The sequence below is a fragment of the Schistocerca cancellata genome, chromosome 4 (assembly GCF_023864275.1).
Source record: "Schistocerca cancellata isolate TAMUIC-IGC-003103 chromosome 4, iqSchCanc2.1, whole genome shotgun sequence".
Classification (NCBI taxonomy): domain Eukaryota; kingdom Metazoa; phylum Arthropoda; class Insecta; order Orthoptera; family Acrididae; genus Schistocerca; species Schistocerca cancellata.
In genome coordinates, this window is record NC_064629.1 from 202,312,931 (window position 1) to 202,334,887 (window position 21,957).

The 21,957-nt window shown below is 40.4% G+C and overlaps 1 protein-coding gene across 1 annotated transcript in view; it reads left to right on the forward strand.

The window, feature by feature from the left end:
* The first annotated feature begins 1,994 nt into the window (after window positions 1-1,994).
* Window positions 1,995-21,957, forward strand: part of LOC126183192 (uncharacterized) — a 192,306-nt gene continuing 172,343 nt past the window's right edge. The window contains exon 1 of the mRNA XM_049924935.1: window positions 1,995-2,445. Coding sequence (XP_049780892.1) covers window positions 2,416-2,445 — 30 coding nt within the window. The 5' untranslated portion in view covers window positions 1,995-2,415. The remainder of the gene's footprint in view (window positions 2,446-21,957) is intronic.

Sequence of the window (21,957 nt, forward strand, 5' to 3'; positions counted from 1 at the left end):
ACTAAATATTTTCAAAAAGTTATATTAATATATTACGAACCCATTACTTAATTCAGGAAATGTCAGAATTTTTCGTAATTTTTAGGAATAGGAAATAAGGTATATTTTACAGAAAATTACGGCCTGGGGTCATTATAGACCCCATGGTATTAGGAGGGTTAAGAATCTTTCAGAGAATTAATACGAAAATTTGCACTATCATTTTTTTCTGTCTCTCACTCAAATTTCCCTAAGGATATTTAACAACTTTCCAGTGGAGATTCATATACTGTAATAATGTAACTGGTTTCAGCAGAGTTGAATTTCATGTTATTTTTTTTATGCACGACAACTCCTTTCTCCATATTTTACCTACAGAAAGAGGTTCTAATTTATCGTGTCTATATTTAACATTTAGAGTCCTGTGTTTACATGATGCTCAAACATAGTACCGTACATCAGCTTTGTGTTGTCATCCTAGATCGCATAAACAGATAAGAAGTTTGTTAACTTATTTTGTTTTCTCCTCTGACGTCCTGATGGATCAGGATAAGCTTATTTGAACAAATTTCATTTGCGTGTGACCTATTATCCGGACTTCTTTTACAGCAGTCTCTTTAGGTGAAGTAGAAAACGCTTACCTCTAACATCTGAAATCAGAGTAGGCTAATTCTGTCATTTTGACGATGCCCCCATTCCCCTTATCTTTTCAGCTACCAGTTCAGCTACTCTCCCTCCTCCTATCATACTTACATTTTCAGCAATACAACATCTTTCACGTCGAATTGGCATTTACGCACTAGAAGTGATACCCATTAGTTCAGCCCTCACGCTTTGTGAAACGATTTACAGTACTTGCTTCATGTGGGATTTCATTTGTGTCGCTGCATTTCTTCTCTGCCACTTGTTTTGACAGTAAAACTCGTCCAGCGCATTCCATCACAACAGACATCTCATTTCTTTAGGTGTTGATCATTTTTCCTCGTTCCTCTTGCAATTATTTCAGAGAAAATATAAGCAATTTTGTGTTGGCGCCGTCTTGCCTAGTACGATTGAAGTAAGTATCGGTAAGTTATAAGATGACCAAGACCCAAGTATTTCTACAGTGAGATTCGACCAAATTGCAAACCACAAATACATCAAGAAACCAATAAAACATATCAAGCTGACTGACAGCATTAAAAAAAAATCATTAGAATGTTTGTAGGTATGTTAGCTTAGTTGTTTACTCAACCACAGAACATTTTAAACTTGTTTTATTTAATTTGTGTATAAGCAACATTGACCATGCAGCCAGCAGTAATCATTTTACAATTGTATTAGAAATGTTAATTTGGTACAACAAGAAAACAATTAAAAGTTAATAAACATGCGAGTATATAATACGGTAACTTAAGGGTCTAGTAAATCCTTAAACTAATGTTACCCCATTTATTCAGATCTTCCCACGAATCACTGCACACATTGCGCTCAGTCCAACTACTTCTTCACAATCCACTGGACATATTGGACTCAGTGCAGAAGTACACTGGCAGAAAGTATAAAGAAGAGAACTAATCATGTTTTTTTTTTTTTTTTTTTTTTTTGCTCAAAGAATTTTGATTGAAATTGATTAAATGATTGAGGTCTTAAAAACATTTGGAAGTAGTACGTCGGCATGAAACATAGTTTTCTGAGTATTGGCTGAGAAACCGCTGCTGGCAAGAACTGTGACGTTTGCACAAACACAATCAGTTCGATGATGAATCGCTCCAAAATAATGAAAGCTTACAAAACAATGTAGGATTACGGTCTGAAACAAAACATGCTTATTGGTAACGGGCCCTTATAGCACGATATACAGTGAATTAGCAGTGTGCAAGCTGACTGGTATTAATCGCAACCATCTCATGTATTTGTTTTACGGCACAGCTGCACATTAATTATAAAAAACGACTGCACTTTAGAAATGAATTTCGCGCCACAGAAGTAACGGGCATTTGTTTAACTCCCATCGTTCAGTGTCCGACTGAGGTCGGAAGGAGGTACACGCGGGTCGTAGAGTCTTGAATGTTTATTTTCTGCTTATTTATGTGCATCCATGTGTTTATTTCTATCATGTTGTATCATCCATATTGTTTCAATGTTAGATGGCAACATTTACGTTCAATCACGCCTTTTAGCTGGAAAATATGACGCATTCAATCATCTTGCGAAAACTCTCCGCCATTCCTCATGACGTAACCCATCTAGCGTCGTGTGAAGGTTTTTGTGAAAATTGTACTCAGGACGGTGGTGTATATTTGTTCGCAATAATGAAGACTCCAATATATGTATTATTTCTTATAATTAAGTGATGAACAAGTGTACTAGTGTTATTTTAATTATATTAGTAGAATGTTAAAGACGTGTAAGGAGTAATTTACAATTATTACAATGTCCTAAAGAAAGAAAACCATGGATTCAGTCCGAGCATTCAACGCAGAGGTTAGTTAAATTATATAGATAGTTCTGAAGTGACGTATTTACTTGTTTTTATTGTTTGTACACTGCTTTCGAAATGTCCTGCCTCGTGTTGAAGCCAGATAGATTATACCCGGTTGCCAGTCAACACATCGTTAATTGCCCTTTCTCTGAATTCTGTTTCGTGTAAAAAGATGTTTTGTACTCTTTTAAATAGTAGAGTATTTGTTGCACCTTCAAATTCCTGTCTAAATGTTGTATTCAAATGTACGTAACGCTGATCCGTATTTCCATGTCTTGCCTCGTAAAACAAATTATCTGTAGTCTCATGGTTGATTGTGGCTCCGCTAATTTATATGTAAATAGTTGCATATCGTATTTTTTATTCACCTCTGTATTTAATCACTTAAAATACCTAGTATAGAGCAGTTTCCATACAGGATACCGTACAGTGTCTATGAAATGGTGGAATACATGTACTGAAGTAATTCACCGCCGTGGTTCCGCAAAGAAAAAAAGACTAAAATAAAAGATAAAAAATATCTCTTTGCTTCCCGTGTGAAATGTATACTATGTACTATTTCATGACTCCCGCGCATAAATTTCCCGCGTGGTTTTTGTTTTCAACAGCTGGTCAAGTGCAAAAATTCTTTTCAACGTGGAGTATTGTGCCCTATTATAATTACTAACGGCGCCCGGACAAATTAAAGTATTTTTTTCAGTTGTCGTTGATGATTTTGGTATAAAGAAACGGTGATAGCGTACTGCCTATTTTATACCTTGCCCAAGTATGATGGTTAACGTTTATTTAATTATTGCATTGGTTAATGTTTATTTACTTATTGCATTAACATTTTTCATACATCATCAGTCTTGTGCTAATTAATACATTACGAATTTCTTCTCCCTTCTCCCCTACGTTACCTTTTATAAATCTTCATTAGGCCTAAATGGTTTTAAATTGTGTGCTGTGCATGTCACTGCCCAGGAGAGTACTTTGAAATCACAATAGGCCTATATGTCCAAGACTGACTCTGTGTATTGGAGCAATGTAGAGTTTTGAATCGACACCAAAAGTCAGTCGCAGTAAAAGTTTAATCCTTTGCTTTGCCATGTTACTTCAGTTGTCTGTATTGATACTGTAAATGTAGTATTGTAAATATTGACAAATATCATGATGTTCACTTTGTGCATTATGTCGTGAACTTAACAGGCATTTATTTAGCTTCCATAAGCATTACAGATTTTATTTCTGCAATTTAACACACTTCTAAATACACATCATTGGTGTAGTGTAATGTTTAGAAGATACTTTTTCTTGCATTGATTAATGTTTTCTGGTATACACTACCCTCTCCCTTTTCATCAACTAAAATTCACCTTTGAGTTTCTGAATGCAGTTTCTGTGTGTGGAGACTAGTAGTAAATTATTCAGTGTTTTATTGCTCTTGGATCACCAAAACATTTGTGCCAGTATCCTGTTCAGAGTTACAGGAATACCAATTGGAAAAACCTGAAAATTTTGTGCTAATGTGAATAAACCTGCATGAATGCATGACTTTGTAGTGAATATGATTTACTGTTTTACTGAGGTCTTACACAAGCAGGAAATGTAGCAACTGTTACACAGATGTTAAAATATCAAACACTTCAGGTATGGCAAATGAGGATAGTGTTCTTCGGCATTTGGTGGGATTATTGAGGTAAAATACTTTAGAAACTCATTGAGCTGTCTAAAAGTGTTGTATCCATAGAACAGTGTGATACGGTAGAGATCAGTACTTAGTTGTAAGTGATATGATTTGAACTACTATAATATTTAGCCTCTGCACAAACCCAGAAATGAATAATATTGAACCAAGTATTCCTGGAATTGAAATCCAATTTAAATTATTCAGAGAAAACAAGATACCATGCCCTGACAGAATTCAGATAGGTTTTTATACCTAGTAGACTGTTGAATTAACACATTGGCTTGTATTTGTAGAATAGCCCCATGTGATTGGAAAAAAGTGCATGGAATTATTATGTATAAAAATGGTTTTGAGACAATTTGGGCAGTTTTGCAGAGCAGTAATACTAAAATCAGTTTTGCATAATCTTAGAGCATATTCTTTGCCCAAAAATTGCGTCAGCACTAGAGGAAAACAAGCATCTCAAAAAATCTCAGCATATGTTTGCAAAACCAGCTTTCTTGAAGCACTGCTTCCCCCCTAACCCCCCCCCCCCCCTTCCTCCCCACATACACACACACACCCCATGTGTTGAAAATATTAGGTGGAGGCAAACATGTAGACTTTGTATTCTTAAATTTCTGATTGTTATTTGTCAGAGTGTTAAGTATCTTAGGACTAATAATACGAAGTGGACTGAATACGAGGAATCAGTACTAGGGAAGCGAAGGGAAAGACTAATATTTTTGAGGATGAGGGAAATTACAAATAAGTACTGCGACAATAAAGGAAACTGTATATGGCACCAATAGGAAATACTATACAAGATTAAAAACCACTTAAATTCTTAAGTACATATATTGGTGGATGCTCAGAATTGGAAAAAAAAAAAAAACATATAGCCTCTTTCAGTTCAACTACTTTTGCTGTAAGAATAAATAAGACCACACACAAGAGGGTAGTGTGGCCATTTCTAGTATATTACTCTAGCATTTGGAGTCCTTAACAGATACAATTGCCAGCAGACGACAAACTAATTGTGAGGCAGGCTTCTATGGTCGTAAGATTCGTTCAGCTCGTGCAAAATGTGTGTAACACAGATACTTAGGGTACGTCAGTAGGGGTGTTTATAATAAAAGTTACACTTCTTGGGGAAAAAACTGCTGGGTAAATATAACAAACAGTGATTTGAGGAAGACTGTTCATAGTTTTGATTCCTCCATCGTACATTCCACAAAGGGACCATGGGAATAAGTTAAGAGAGAGTAGGACTTGTACCAAAGTGTATGATGTCATTTTTCACCTCACTCCATGTGCAAATGGAAGGGAACAGGAAATCTGATACTGATACAAAATGCTTTATGCAATGCACTGAAAATTGAGTATGGAGTATATGTTCAGTAAGTGTACAAATGTGACTAGGCTCTCAAAACACAAAGCTTGTGTTTTCAATACTAAGTAACAGCTTTAATGTAGTAATCAGTTGGTAGATGAATGCTCATAATGGTGCTTTGTGTTAATAATCACACCTTTCAAATACTGACTCAGTAGCTGAGTGTTATTTGTAATAACTTTTATTCCACTACCATTGGTTAACTTGTGAGATAATGCATAGTTCTTAGAAGAGAAAAGAAAATACAATGTTAACTTATATAGTTAATTTGCTTTTCATTATCCATAGGCACACATTGATCTTACCAGGTTTAGAAAAATTGTCTTCACAGTACTGAACTACTGTGGAGCAAAATATTAATTTGTATGACCAATATATAAGTACTTAAAGATGGACACAGTTTGTTCTCCCCCCCCCCCCCCCTCTCTCTCTCTCTCTCTCTCTCTCTCTCTCTCTCTCTCTCTCTCTCTCTCTACAATACCAGAGAAATTATCATTGACAAAAATTGCCAATTCCTGAGGACTTTCTGTTGTTTTATCCCCATCTTTCACTTGTATGTTGTGTGCCCCGATAGCTGAGTGGTCAGCGTGACGGATTGCCATCCTACGGGCCGGGGTTCGATTCCCGGCTGGGTCGGAGATTTTCTCCGCTCAGGGACTGGGTGTTGTGTTTCATCCCCATCCAGTGTGCAGGTCGCCCAATGTGGCATCGAATGTAATAAGACCTGCACCGAGGTGTCCGGTCCTGCCCTGCAAGGGGCCTCCTGGTCAATGATGCCAAACACTCATTTCCATTTCATTTGTATGTTGTTATTCTTGTGTCTGCCTTTTTCAGTTTCTTGTTTTATAATCTCCCACACTACTTTGCCTTTATTTTCTGCATTATATATTAATTTTACATTGAATGATTTTTGCTTCAAGCAGTATTTGCCTATATATATTTTTTATACTTATGATAGTTCTTGAGAACTGAGAAATTAAAGTGTGTCTGAGGAGTTCTTAATATCCACAATTATCCATCCATTTTCCTTAGCTGCAGCAGTAGAAATGGCTACTTTTGCAAATATCACCTCAAAAATTAATTTAAACAATGAGCAAAATTTAAGTTTTATTTATCTGAAAACCATGAATTTCTTTCGAAATTATAGTGCAGCCAACACTGTAGTTACTATAATTGTTGAATTATGATGGACATTTACTACCTTTCAATATCTACCACATACTTATCCAGTATCTTCACCATGCTTTTATTGCCAGTGATGCATGTTTCTTTTGGACACTTCAGCTATTTCATGATTATGGTTTTAACAGATCCAGCCAACAAAAAGAAATTTTTCCTGCTTTTCTTTACAATTATGCAATCTTGGTAGTTAATAATTTATCTGTTGCTTTATAATTTTACTTCAAACTAAACGTGCTTTATACAGTAAGCATTTTTGTATTTGGAGGATTCATTGTTTATTTTAGAAATAATATTCACACGAATGACAATGAATTGCGATCATTCAATTCCGTAGAGCCATTATGGGCAAAGTTTAAAAAGATTGTAAATCGTCCTGTGGACAAGTATGTGCCTAGTAAGTGGATTAATGATGGGGAAAAGACCCACTGTGGCTTAGCAACAAAATTTGATTTGGAAAATGCTGAGAAAGCGAAGATTGTTCGTGGACTCTTGCCAAAAGAGAACACGTACATGATAAGAGGCAAAGGTTAGTAGAAATTCAAGCATCTGTGAAAAAATCTAAGTGCAAAGCATACAACTTCCACTGTCATATCTTAGCAAAAGATCTGGCCTAGAACCTCAGAAAATTCTAGTCCAACGTAAAGTCGCTAAAAGGGTCTAAGGCTTCCATCCAATTACTCATTGGCCAGTCTGGTGTGGCATTTGAAGATAGCAAAACGAAAGCCAAAGTTTTAAATCCCGCATTCAAGAAATCATTCACGCGTCATTTGACCATCACCCAGAGTCCCGTGTGAACAACATAGTAATAAGCGTCCCTGGCGTAGAGAAACAGTTGAAAGAGTTGAAAACAAATAAGTCACCAGGACCGGATGGAATCCCAATTTGATTTTGCAAAGAGTACACTAAGGCATTAGGCCCTTAGTTTGCATTATCATGAATCTCTCACCCAGCACTTCTTAAAGTCCCAAGCGACTGGACGAAATGCAGGTGACTCCTGTGTACAAGAAGGGCAGAAGAATGGACCTGCAAAGATACATGCCAATATCCTTAACATTGGTTTTCTCCAGAATTCTAGAAAATAATCTGATGTCGAATATAATAAATTTCCTAGAGATTGAGAAGCTTATGTCCACAAATCAGCACGGTTTCAGAAAGCATCTCTCTTGTGAAACACAGCTTGTCCTTATCTCACATGATGGACTACGAACTATGGAGGAGGGGCAACAGGCTGATTAAATATTTCTTGATTTCCAAAAATCAGTTGACACGGTACCTCACTGCAGACTGCTAATGAATGTACAAGCATATGGAATAGGTCTCCCAATATGTAAGTGGCTCAGAGACTTCTTTGTTAATATAACCCAGTATGTTGCTGTTGATGGCAAAGGTATTGCCAGGACTGCCCTGGAGAAATGTGATAGGACTGCTCAAAAGCAAACCCGTAATACAGTGTTAGTAGATCCTGCTTGACAGAGTCATGTCATTTAAATATCTGGATGTAATGTTGAAGAGAGATATGAAATGGAATGAGCATGCCAGTGTTGTGGTAGGGAAGACAAATGGTCAACTACAGTTTATTGGGAGAATTTTTAGGATACTGTTCTTGAGTACTGCTCGAGTGTTTTGGATCCACACCTGGCTGGATTAAAGGAAGACATAGAAACAATTTAAAGGCGGGTTGTTAGATTTGTTACCGGGAGGTTCGAACAACATGCAGGTGTTACGTAGATGCTTTGTGATCTCAAATGGGAATCCCTGGAGGGAAGGCGACGTTTTTTTTTTTTTTTTTTTTTCCCCCCCCTCTCGAACAGAAAAAGAGAAGACTGCATAGCTGCATAGGGTATCCTCCGCCACGCACCATACGGTGGCTTGCGGAATATGCATGTATGTGTAATTTAGATATTCACACTGTTGTCCCTTTCCTTCCTTCCATTTATTCTCTATGAGTGATGCATGTCTCTTGAGTTACTATCTTGTAGATTGAAATTATTATTATGGTTGAGTTAGGTAATTTATTGTTAGCACTCTGTAGATACTATAAAAAATTTTTCTATGGTTTAGACATTTATTGGGGAAAGAAAGTTCAGGTATCCACATACAGTTTTGCTTCTGTACAATTGACACCCACACTATAGTATTATGTATTCTCAGTTGGTATTGATAATGACCTACACAAACTAATTTCCTGGCAGCAGCTAGGGAACTACCCCCTCTAGTGTGCCACTTAACCATCCTGAAGATTTCTTGGTTACTGAATTTGGTTTTAAGGAGCTCATTTTATGTAGAATTCTCCCTTTTTTTTTCATATTTCTGTTGGGTCATTCATTGCCGATTTGGAACATTGTCTTGCTCGACCATCTTAGATTTCATTGAAATTTTGTGTGATCATTCGCACATGGCCCCAATAAACATTTGTAAACTTTCATGTTCGTCAAAGAAATACTCATTGAGATATAGTCACTTCTTTGACTTCATGCGCGACTTCGCGCAGACAGAGGATGAATTTCTGGTGAATATGAACTGTTATATCTCTGACAATGTTTTCTTGAAAATAACAACATTTGATAATCTTGTATGGCATCATGCATTTTGTTGGAAATAATAATGGAAAGAATTTTACAGGTCATATTCAACCATAAAATTTTGGACAAAGTTGTCCAAAAAATATTAAAAGTTTGGCTTCTTATACCTCTGGAACTAAATGTATGACGCACGTGAAACTTGGCATGTAGTAACCAATCAACTCAAGGTTCTCAAATACAAAGTTCCATTTATGTACCACTTTCTCATACTGAATAAATGAAGTGCAGAGTTGAAGATTCTGTGAAAATGTAAAAAAATGCAATATTTTCGACCTCATTTTCCCAAAAACTTGTGTACTGTGAGATTTTATAAACCGGGCTCATTAGAAAGACCATAGTTTTAACAGTCAAAACAAGTCACACGCTAACAATGCTAGATAGTGTACAACAAAGTTGGGCACGAAAATTCAGCACAGAAAAAACATAAACTTCAGATTCTTATATCTTGTAGAATAAATGCATGATGAACATGAAACCTAATATGCAATAGCTTGGCAGCACAAGGATGTGGCATACAAAATTTCATTCACCTTCTGTGTTCCAGTAATCTGTAGATTAGTCAAAAAGATGATCTTTGTGAAAAGGTGAAAATAGTGTATTCAGCACTTCATTTTACTAACACAGTTTTATGTTGAAGCTACAGAAAAGTCTTATTAGAAACGATGTGTTTTAACCCCCACCCCACCGGGTTTGATTTCCAACATGGGCTAGCAGTGCTGTGTAAATTGAGGCAAACTAACAGGTAAAATCACACTGCTGATAAAGTTTTAACTTTGGCTTGTTATATCTCACTATTAAAGGCAGGATAAACATGAAACTCTGTACGCAACAACTTAATATCGTAAAGTATTCCAATAAAAAACATCATTCACACATTGCTTTCTAAATTTCTACAAAATCAGTTCAAACTTGAAATTCGTAAATATTACAAAAATAAATCATATTCAATCTGTTTTTTTGTAATCAATTTCAGACCAATCAGAGTTGGAAAGTGTGTGTTTTCAAGCATTCAGAAAATCACGTTCTATCTTTCAATGTGGGCTAACAATACCTGAAAATGACCTCCAAATTTGAGGGAGCCCGTCAAGCCATTCTACATTATAGCAACCTGTCTCTGTGTGTCGTGGATTTTTTTTTTTTTTTTTTTTTTTTTTTTTTTAATAAGATATAGAAATGAGGTACATGACAAATGACTTTGTAAGCAGACAGATATCACCACAAGGTTTTGGAACCTAAATTAAGAAACCAAATTACAGGCTTGGGAACCTGGATGAAGAAACCCACCAGTGGCTTGTATTGCACAGCTATTGGGCATGATCCCTGTGGCATTGGGGTTGTTGGTTTGTGTTATTGAACTGGTAGTGACAATGTCTCCATGGACCAATGTGATATAGTGATATATTACTTAACAGTTTAAAAATAAAATCCACATGCAACAAAACATGGACAACAGGTTGTTGCAATATAGCCTGTTTGCTTGATAAGAGTCCCTCAAATTTGTGATTTTCAGGTATTGTTAACCTACATTGGAAGGTAGAATGAGATTTTCTGAATGGTTGAAAACATACTCCTTCCAACTGTGATTAGTTTAAAATCATTAATGGAAAACAGATTTTCTAAAAGCAAATTGAATGTGACCTATCATCGTAATATTTACGAAAATCAAGTTTGGACTGACTTTGTAGAAATTTAGAAATCAGTATGTGAATGGTGTTTTATATTGGAAAACCTTATGTTACTAAGTTGTTGCCTACAAAGTTTCATGTTTATCATACCTTTAATCAACAAAATATAAGAAGCAAAAGTTAAAACTTTATCCACAGCACGATACTTCTGGCTGGTTTGCTTCAATTTATGTAGCATTGCTAGTCCATGTTGGAAATTAAACCCTCTCTTTGGGGCTGGAGGCATGGATTAAAACACGTTTCAAATAAGACTTGTTTTGAAGCTGTAATAGAAAATGGTATTTGTAAACGAGGTGTCGAATATACCCTATTTTTACGTTTTCACAAAAATCATCTTTAATTGTAAGTGAATGAAATTTTGTATACCACATCGTTATGCCGCCAAGTTATTGTGTATTAAGTTTAATGTTCAGGATGTGTTTACTCTACAAGATATAAGAATCTCAAGTTTACATTTTTCCATGCTGGGATTTTTGTGCCCAACTTTGCTTTACACTATCTCGCATTGTTAGTACGCTTTAGATAATCAAATACACTATTTTGGTGGTTAAAACTATGGTCTTTCTAATGAGCTCAGTTTATAAAATTTCACAGGACATAGTTTTTTGGAAAAATCAGGTTGAAAATACAGTGTTTTTTAATTATTATTTTTCCAAAATCTTTCATTTTGCACTTCATTTATTCATTATGGGAAAGTAGTGCATACATGAAACTTTGTGCTTGCAAACCTTGTGTCATTCGCTTACTACATGCCAAGTTTCACTTGCATAATACCTTTAGTTCCTGAGATATAAGAAGCAAAACTCTGATATTTCTTCTGGCGATTTTGTCTAAAATTTTCTGGCTGAATATGACTTGTAACTCTTTATAGTATTATTTTTAAGAGAGCGTATAAAGTTGTAAAAGGTGGCAAAATTTCGTTTCTTTCAACAAATTACTGCCCGAGGGATAACAGCTCAAAGACTCCAGAAATTCATACATAAGTGACTGTTTCTTGCCGTACACTGCTCCAGCGAATGTCAAAGTTTACCAATGTTCATTGGGGCGATGTGTAAATGTTCACACAAAATTTCAATGAAATCAATGACGGTCGGGGAGGGAGGCCTAAGTGATTTGACATGGACTGACTGTATTGACTAACTTGGGTCGTGTAAAAACTTCAGTTTCTCTTATTTCTTTGTTATTTCATATTTTTTCAGTGCTACTCCATCTTCCTCCTGTGTTGCCTTTTCCTTGTTGTGTTGGTGTTTTAATGACTTGACTAATTTTGTAAATTTTCGATACATGCTGCAGAAATTTAATCTAAATGAAATTAAATCATCATATTAGCTATAGAATCCAGCAGTGTATGTCATTTCCACTTCATCAAGAAAAATAAAGAAAAACAGATATTTGGTTCTTAATTGATGTTTTCAGTGTTAAGTATATGCCATACTCATTCCACATAGCTCATAATACTTAATTACCCTCTGACAATTTTATACTTGCATTTAGTATATTTTATGGTCTTGGAATAGCAGTTTCTTACAAAGTTGGTTTTGCTTGTAAGAAGAGGGGTTTTTTTTTTTTCCAGGAATTGTTGCAGACAATCTGTATTTTAGGGGATTGCTGAGAAATTATTGTTTGTAGTTACATCTACATTTGTGCTCCACAAATACACCCATTGTGCATCATCACCATAATTATCATCATCTTGAACAGTTTCCAGCCCCAGGCGGAATCAGTTTGGAACATAAACCTCACCATCTAGACCTGTTTTCCCACTATCTGTATTCACTGTGGTCCAGTCCTGACCTCCTTTTTTTCAACATAATCCTCCACACTTTTCAGCCATCTATCCCTTGGCCTTCCTCTTGTTAATTTCCTTCACATCTCCATTTCATGTACCTTCTTGGGAATCCTCATTTCTTTTTCTGCTTAAGTCCCTTTTCTTCCTTAGCATTGATTTTCTATCCTGCTCTGCAGGGGCCCTCTCTTTCAATATTTCCATCACCTTTTCAGTCCTCATCCTGTCTCTCCTTGTTACTCCTATCCTAATTCTGAGGAACCTCATTTCACATGCCTGTAATCTGCTAATCTGCTTACATCTATTTTCTCCATTACCCATGTTTCAGATGTGTAGGTCAGTATTGGGATGTGGTAACTTTTGGTTATTACGTCTGTGTGTGTGTGTGTGTGTGTGTGTGTGTGTGTGAGAGAGAGAGAGAGAGAGAGAGAGAGAGAGAGAGAGAGAGAGATGTCTTTGTTGCAAATCAGGCTCCTAACACTTCGTGCGAATTCTTCTGCCTGTGTGCCACATTCACTGATATCTTTCTTCCATTTCCATTTTCCTCTGTCGCACCTCCCAAGTACTTGATGCTTTCCATGTTCTTCATTCTTTCACCTGTAATCCGTATTCTGCTAGTTGGTCTATTTTTCTTTCTAGTTGTAACAAGGATCTCTCATTTGTTCACATTAAATGTCATTCTGTACTGTCTCACAGTTTCTTCCCAGGTGTCCAGCTGTTCCTGAACGTTCTCCCTCTTTCCCCAGATCATGAAGTCATATGCAAATAACATTGCTTTCATCTTGTCTTCTCCAGTTTTTTTTCTGCCATCTTAGTCATTATCTCATCCAAGATCACAATGAAGAGGAGAGGTGGCAATGCACTGCCCTGTTTCCCACCAATTGTTTGCTAGAACCAATCTGTCCTCCTTCATTTCCCACTTTCACACAAGTCATACTTGAAGAGACATCTCCTCCACCACTCTGCTTGTTGTCTCTGTTTCCACTCCCTTCTTTTCTAGTCCCTGCCAGACATTTCTTCAGCAGATGCTATCAAATGTATCGAGAAAGGCCATCAGAACGTCTTCCCCAGATTCATAATGGTGCTCTTGGAGCTGCCTCTCTGCAAATATATCAACAGTTCACTTGCCAGATCTGAAGTCGTGCTGTTTGTCCCTCAATCTGTTCTCGATTCTTGTTCAACTTCTGCCCTCCAGGGTCTTTTCATTGTAAAGGATGAGCCAGACAGTAGGAAATTTTACTTTATTATATGTGGTTCCAAACGGTAACTTCATTTTTCTATTGCGGCCAAGCCACGGCCGGCAGTGTTAGCTGCCTGTAAATTCTTTCGTCCCACGGTCTAGTAACAGGAAGTCAGCACCGAGAAAGGGCACCTTGTTCACACACCTCTCTCGTGTGCTGACGAGGTAACGCCGCCCCAGGCGTCGCTTAGCAGGCAACGCTCTGGAAAGTTCCATGCTGCCCGCACGGTTTGCTCGGTCCTGACCAATCGGCGGAGGAAGCCGCGTGGTGCATCGAACATACCCGGCCGCCCGTCGCCGGGCCCGCTCTCTTGTATTCTTGCTCACCCGCGAGTCGGATGCGCGCCCTGTAGCATTGTACATCTCCCGCTTCTCCCCGGTGCTGCGGCACTGTGGACTTAGTTTTGGCAGACAACCACTTTCGGTAGCTTCGCGAACAATGTTCGCCAAATTATAAGCTCTGGCTCACCCTCACCTCCCTAGGCCTATGTAGCCCCTTTTCATCATGCTTTAGCCAATAAATGGCCTTTCTCTAAAAATTACCCTATTATTCCACAACGCCCACCGCCTGCCCATACGCCCCATCCTGTACATCATACACCTTGGCACAGTGTGGTATCAGTGTGACTACCCTGTAGTTTCTACTATCCTTCCTACTACCTTTCTTGAATATAGGGACAGTTGGTGCCCTCTTCCAATCTTCTCATTCCATACTACCATCATCACATGATACAGCCACTGTTTCCCAACCTCTCCTGCTGCCTTCACCATTTCGACACTTCGCCCATCCATACTTGGTTCTATTCCTCCTCTCATTTTGTGCATTTCAGGTCCTCCTCCCCCCGAGTTTACTTCTACCTCCTCCAGTTTGTTATCCTCATCTCCAACTCTGTTTGGATTTAGCAGAATACTCCTTCCACAATATCTTCAGTGTCTCTCTGTTATTATACTCCTTCCCATTTTTATTCATCATAGTTGCATCCTCTCTCAAACATCTCCTCTTACTTTTGACCATTCCATATATAGTGCTTTCTGACTTCCTCTGCTAGCTGCCTCAGTCATCTTTGTCCATTCTTCCATCCACTTTCTTCTCTTCTCAGTGACCCTCTTACTTGCCTCTTTGTTCTTTTTCTTATACTCCTCTCTTGCTAATTTGGTACTTTCGTGGAACTACAGCCTGAAGGTCTTGGTCTTCTTTCCCACGACCTTCTTGACTCTTTCATTCCGTCATGGTGTCTCCTTCTACAGTTTTCTGCCACTCATCCTTCTGCATACAACTACTGTACTTTCTACCATAGCACTTTTAAATTGTCCCCATTCCTCTTTTCAGGTTTTTGGTTCATCCTTTGATAATCTTTCCCTTATAATCTCCTGATATTCTTCCTAGACTTCTTTTTTTCCTTCAGTTTCCGTACTCTAGTCCTCATTTCCTGGTTATCTGTTGTCTATGGTTTCTTCATGATTCTCATACTCTTCACCAGTAGCCAGGGGTACCAGCCATTAGCCGCAGACAGTAGTAGCTTTATATCCGTTAGTCCTCTTTGTTTCCCAGTCATAGAGCATGTAATCCACCAAATATTGTTGCCCTATATTCCTGCTGTACCTCATTACTTTGTGGATCTGTTTCTTCCAAAATCAGTATTACTAAACCATTCCTCTTGCAGAATTCCTTCTTTATTTCTACTTTCCCACCCTTCTGTTCCCAGTACATTTCATACCCCTGTCTTTCACTCCTTACACGTGCATTAAAGTCTCTGATGACTATTATCCTTTGTCCATTCACCTGCTTTTGCAGTTCTTCTTCAGAGTTCTGCTTCTCTGGAGGTATACAGCTCACTTGAGGGGGCTACATCTGAACCACCTGATGTCACTTCTGTGCCAGCCACTTACATTAGGCACAAAAAAAAAAACCAGATACTTGGGGATGGGCACTAGCTAGTGGCTACAGGAGCCACAGACTGCCAGTTTCAGGGCTTCACTGCCGCCGCCGCCACCACCACCACCACCACCACCACCACCACCACCACCACAATCATCATCATTACCTGAAACTGATTCAGAGAAGCACTCACAATCATACAAATTCTCTAAGGAGAGGAAAGACCTCCAAGAAGGAGATTCCAGTGGCCCCTACACCACCAGATCCCACATGTTCCACTCCTGTAGTCCAGGCGGAGAGTCCGGCAGCCCCTGAGTCCCCAGGTTGCACCACACAACGGAAGCCAGAACCTTTGTGTGTTGATGCCATAACCCCTCAACCAGTGGCAGCAGGTGACCCTGTGGCATAACCTGCCTCCTTGATCTCTTCATGGCCTCACAGTAGAGTGACAACCTTATTCTCCAGTGGAATTGTAGTAGTTTTTTTTTCATCATCTGGCTGCACCAAGACATATTTTAAGCATTTCCCTTGCCTTCTGCATTGCCCTTCAGGAAACTAGGTTTCCAGCAATATGGACCACAGCCCTTTGTGGATGCTAGGTCTATTTTAAGAATCATGCTACATATGACAGGGTGGCAGGCAGTTTCTGCATGGCTCTGGACACTCTATATAGCACACTTGTGCTTCTTAATACATCTTTGGAAACTGTGGCTGTTCAGGTAAGGGCATTTAAGGATATTACTATCTGCAGTTCTTACCTCTCTCCCAGTGGTGAAGTGTCTCAGAACATATTGTTTGCAATAGTTTCTCAGCTTGTAGCCCTCAGTGGGGTGGAACCACGATCACTGGCTATGGTCAAGACCTTGAAAACTTACTGGCAAAACTTGACCTTTGCCTCTTGAGTACTGGAGCCCACACACACTTCAGTGTGACACACGGAACTTTTCTGCCATTGACCTTTCCATCTGCAGTCCTTGTCTTCTCCTATCCATCCACTGGAGGTTCACGATGACCTGTGGTAGTGACCACTTTATGATCTTTCTGTTGCTCCTTCAATGTCACTCCCCTGGATGCCTGCCCAGAAATGCTCTCAATAGTATTGACTGGGGTGCTTTCACCTCTGCTGTCACCCTTGGCAGCCCACCACATGGAAATATCAATGAGGCAATCCACAATACAACTACAGACATTCTTTCAGCAGCTGATTTAGCGATCCCCTGTTCCTTGGGCCCACCCCAACTTAAGACAGTACTTTGATGGTCATCAGTAATCACAGAAGCCATTAGAGATCTTAAGGTGGGGCTCTCCAATGCCACAAGTGTCACCTGTCAGTGGAGCACCTCATTGCCTGTAAGCAGCTCTGTGTCTGGATCCGTCACCGAATAAAACAACAGAAGCGAGAATGTTTCAACCATCGAGCTATGCACATCTCCTTCACAGGTTTGGGCCAAGATCGGACATCACTACAGATACCAGACACCTGCAGGTGTACCTCGTATTAGCTTGAATGGGCACTGCCTACATTGACTTAGATGCTGTCGTCAAACATTTTACTCTGCATTATGCTCGAGTCTCTGTGTCTGAGAATTATCAACATGCCTTTCGTGTCCCAAAACAGTGGGTGGAGCGAAAGCAATTATCTTTTACTGGGCGCCATCTGTAGCCATATAATGCTCTGCTCAGCAAATGAGAATCTGTCAGTGTCCTATCCCACTGCCCCAGGAAGGACCACATTTACAACCAAATGACTAAGCACCTATCGCTGGATTGTCAGTGTCATACCCTTGCCATCTTTAACCGCATTTGGAGTGAGGGCGAGTTCCCATTGCAGTGGCGGAAAGCAGCATTGTCCCAGTACTGAAACCGGGTAAGCACCTTATAGGGATGGATAGTTATCACACAATTAGTCTCACCAATGGTCTCTGTGATGTGGTGAGCTGGCAGCTTTGTTGGATCCTCGAGTCTCGGTGTCTTGTGACTCCATCCCAGGGTGGTTTTTGCTGGGGCTATTCCACTACTGATAGTTTGGTTTACCTGGAGTCTGCCATCGAAACACCTTTCGCCTGACGTCAATGGCTTATAGCCACCTTCTTTGACCTGCAAAAGGCTTATGACACTACATGGTTACACTGAATCCTAGCTACCATACATGAATGGGGTCTCCAGGGTCCACTACCGATTTTTATCCAGAACTTCTTATCACACCGTACTTTCCGGGTTTGACTTGCCGCTTCCCACAGTATCATCCTGTATCCAAATCTCCTGCAGTGGCAACCTAGATCAGGGATTACAATCACAATCTGCGTTGAGTCCTTCCTCTCTGAGCTCCAGTTGTTCCCTCTACCACCTCTCCTGTTGGCCGACTCATGTACACATCTGTGGCACATCCCTCACCCACAGCTTCATCTTGACCTATCACAAGGTCCGAAAGACTTGGTTCATCTTGAGGCCCTCCACCACCAATTTTTCTCCATTTTTGGCACATCCCAGGGTTCGGAAGTAGTCTATACTGATAGGTTGATGGTTGCTGGTCACGTACACTTTGCTTATACTCAGGTGGGACGTACTGAACTGCACTCCTTGCCAGATGGGTGTACTGTTTACACCATGGATTTGGTAGCTGTATTTCGTGTTCTTGAGCATATCCACTCATGCACTGGTGAGCCCTTTCTCATCTGCAGCAATGCCTTGAGCAGTTCACAAGCTTTCATCCATTGTTACCCTCGCCATCCCTTGGTCATGGCTATCCTGGATTCTCTGTATGCCCTTGAACAGTGTGGACACTAAGTGACTTTTGTCTGTACCCTGGGCCGTGTTGGGATCCCGAGGAATGAACTTGCTGATAGCTTGGCCAAACTGGCTACCAGTGAGCCAACTCTTGAGATCAGTATTCCAGAAACAGACTTCTGATCTACATTACACCATCAAGTATGAGGGATCTGGGATACAGAATGGCTCACTTTGACTTTACCAAAGAAATTACTGGTGATAAACGAGACTACACAGTCTTCTATGCAGGCCTCTTGCAAGAACTCTACCGTCCTTTGTGCACTCCGCGTCAGCCGTACTTGGCTGACTCGTAATCTCCTCCATCACGAGGACCCATATTTCACTGTTGTTGTTGTTGTTGTTGTTGTTGTTCTTGTTCTTGTTTGTTGGTGGTCTACATTTTTCTGGACTGTCGAGATATAGCCACCCTGTGGCAAACACTTCAATCTTCCAGACTTGCTACTTCTGGTGTTAGGAGACGATCCCTCAGCAGCTGACTTAGTTTTATGTTTTATTCATGAAGGGGGCTTTTACCAGTCTCTTTAAGGGAGTGCCACTTAACCTTATCGGCCCATTGAGGGGTTGGTAGAACACTCTGATGCCTCCTCTTCTCAGACTGGGCTGCTGCTGTCCAGGCTTCCTGGTCCACCCCGGCCCTCACCCTACCCGCTATTTTACTCTTCCCCCTCCCCCCCCCCCTTTCCCTTCCTGGATGATTTGTTCAACTTGTTCATCTTAGGTCTATCCATGCTTCTCTTCCCCTCTCCATGTTGCTAGTCTTTCCTAGGAAATTTCTGAGTGAGTGTGGTACCTCCTTATGCTGCTTTCTGGGGGCTTCCAGCTGCTCCCTAGATGGGGCACCTTGCCTGTCTTCCTTCCCATATCCCCCCTTTCTTCTTCTTCTTCTTCTTCTTCTTCTTTTTTTTCCTAGCCTTTGTTGATCTGTGGTGGACCTTGGGGTTTTCTTCCCCTAGGCTTTTCATGGTGGGCCATCTCTGATATATAGTCATGTAGACCTGTCTGCTTTAAGAAAAAGGGGCTGATTACCTAGTAGTTTGGTCCCTTTAACCAACCAACCAATGAATGGTTAAAAGATGTACTCGAGGCTCATTTTGTCCCCCTCGGGTGACAAGAGTAAAGAAACTTTACTGAGAAGTACAAAGGAAACATTGTAACACAACTGATACTATTTTTTTTCCAGGAAATGCATACAGCATGCTGCAGTTGATAGCCTACCCCCCACTCCCCCTCCCACTTCCTATAAAAAACTCGATCAGTCTGTATAGTCGGTGCAAATTACTTGCATTTCAATGTGAGCGTATAACTTTCAGTTTGTGTGTTTTATCCAGCAGCATCAGAAAGAAACAGATTGTTGTTTACTTGTCCCCCTCACCCAGCATAAAAGATTCAGCTTTGAGAATAAATATGTGGAGTATCTATATCTCCAAATAAAACGTATTTAAGCTATGTGAAAGATAAATACATGCTATAAAAGATAGTGAAAATGCGAGACAGGTTGAAAATCCCATTGGTATTGTCTAAGATTGAGCACAGGCTGGAATTGGAAAAGACTGGGTAATGAACTCAGCTGTGTCTTTTTTAAAAGAATCATTTTAACATTCATCTACTGCAGTTTAAGGAAACTGTGGAAAACCGAGTTGTGGAAGGCCTGACTGGAATTTTGAACCCTTTTTATCCTAAATCCAGTGCCGTGAGAAGTGCCATTCTCACTTTGTAAAGAAAGTGAATAATGAGAAAAATTAACCATCGTTTCCCAGTGAGATTAGGAAGCATAGAATAGCAAATACACACATCAAAAAAAGTTTTGCATTGCCCCGGTTCCCAGAACTCCTGAAGATAGACGTTGACGTGGATATTGTATCTCAGACACAGTCCCTTTGACTGTTCAGAGATGTCACTAAACCCGTCCAAAGATGTAAACAACCACGCATGAGCAGTGCCTATTATACAGAGGGTGTCAGACAGCTAATTGCCCCCCCCCCTGCCCCCCTCCCCTGCAGTTCCGAGGGTTAGAATAGGCCCTAGGTATTCCTGCCTGTCGTACCAGGCGACTAAAAGGAGTTTCACACATTTTGGCCTTTATGTGACGGTCCCCTGTACGGTTTGACCTTCATTCTTCAAAATTTTCCCGAAGAGCGAGCCAATTGGGGAAGGGTGCCTTACAAGGTGCATTGTATCCATTGTGCACTGAGATCCTTAGCCGATTTTCTCGTTGTCGCATTGCAGTCCTGCCCATTCTCCATCTCTTGGGCGAGGACACCTTCCTGGGTGCATCTTCCACCATACACTATGCAGTGCCGATTTCTGTGTTGACGATGACCATGGACTTCTTTGCACCTGATACCCAGCACGGTAGCCAGTCCGTTGTGCTGGGGCCGCCATGTACCCTGTTGGTTGTAGCCCCCTGACAACACAGGGATCGCTCTACTGATGCCTGCGCTGTTAACTCCCCACATATGCCAAGGAGTGGATGCCTGTCTCCCTGGGGCATCGGGACTCCCGGCAATAGCCATGCTGCCAAGTGGCCCTTGCCATGGCTGGGTGGCACCCGTGGGGAGGGCCCTTGGTTGGTGTAGGTGGCATCAGGGTGGGTGACACGCAATGAAGCATGGCACATCTTCTCTTGCTGGTAGCCAACCACCAGCAGTCTCTAAGCGTTTGAGGGCTCACTTTAATGCAAACTTGTATGACCCCAATTCGTTCTCCTCCCTGGCCACACCATGGGAGGAACGAAAGGCTATGAATGACAGCGAGACATATTCGCCCTGGTATCTAGTCTGTACGAGAGCTGATGGGGAATCTTTTGTGTCCATAAAGCCTCAGTTCGTTGTAGAGCATGTAGAGGACAAGTTCGGGGAGGTGGAGGGCTTGTCAAAAATGCGGTCTGGGTCAGTCTTGATAAAAACAGCAGCCTCTGCCCAGTCACAGGCATTACTCGCTTGTAAGAATCTTGGGGATGTTTCTGTTACTATCACGCCCCACAAAAGCTTAAATATGATCCAGGGCATTATCTTCCACAGCAATCTTCTTTTACAGTCCGATGACGAGCTGCGTGCCAACTTAGAGCGACGAGGTGTCCATTTCATCTGGCGCATCCCCCGGGGTCCGAGGGATAATCAGGTTGCCACCTGGCCTTTGAGGGTGACACATTACCCGCAAAGGTGAAGGTGATGGTGTACCTCTGTGATGTTAAGCCATATATCTCTCCCCCGATGCGGTGCTTCAGGTGTTGGACGTTTGGCCATGTCTTCCCATTGTGCTTCCAGCTTCATATGTCGCGATTGTGGTCATCCCATCCCGATACTCCATGTGCCCCGCCTCCCATC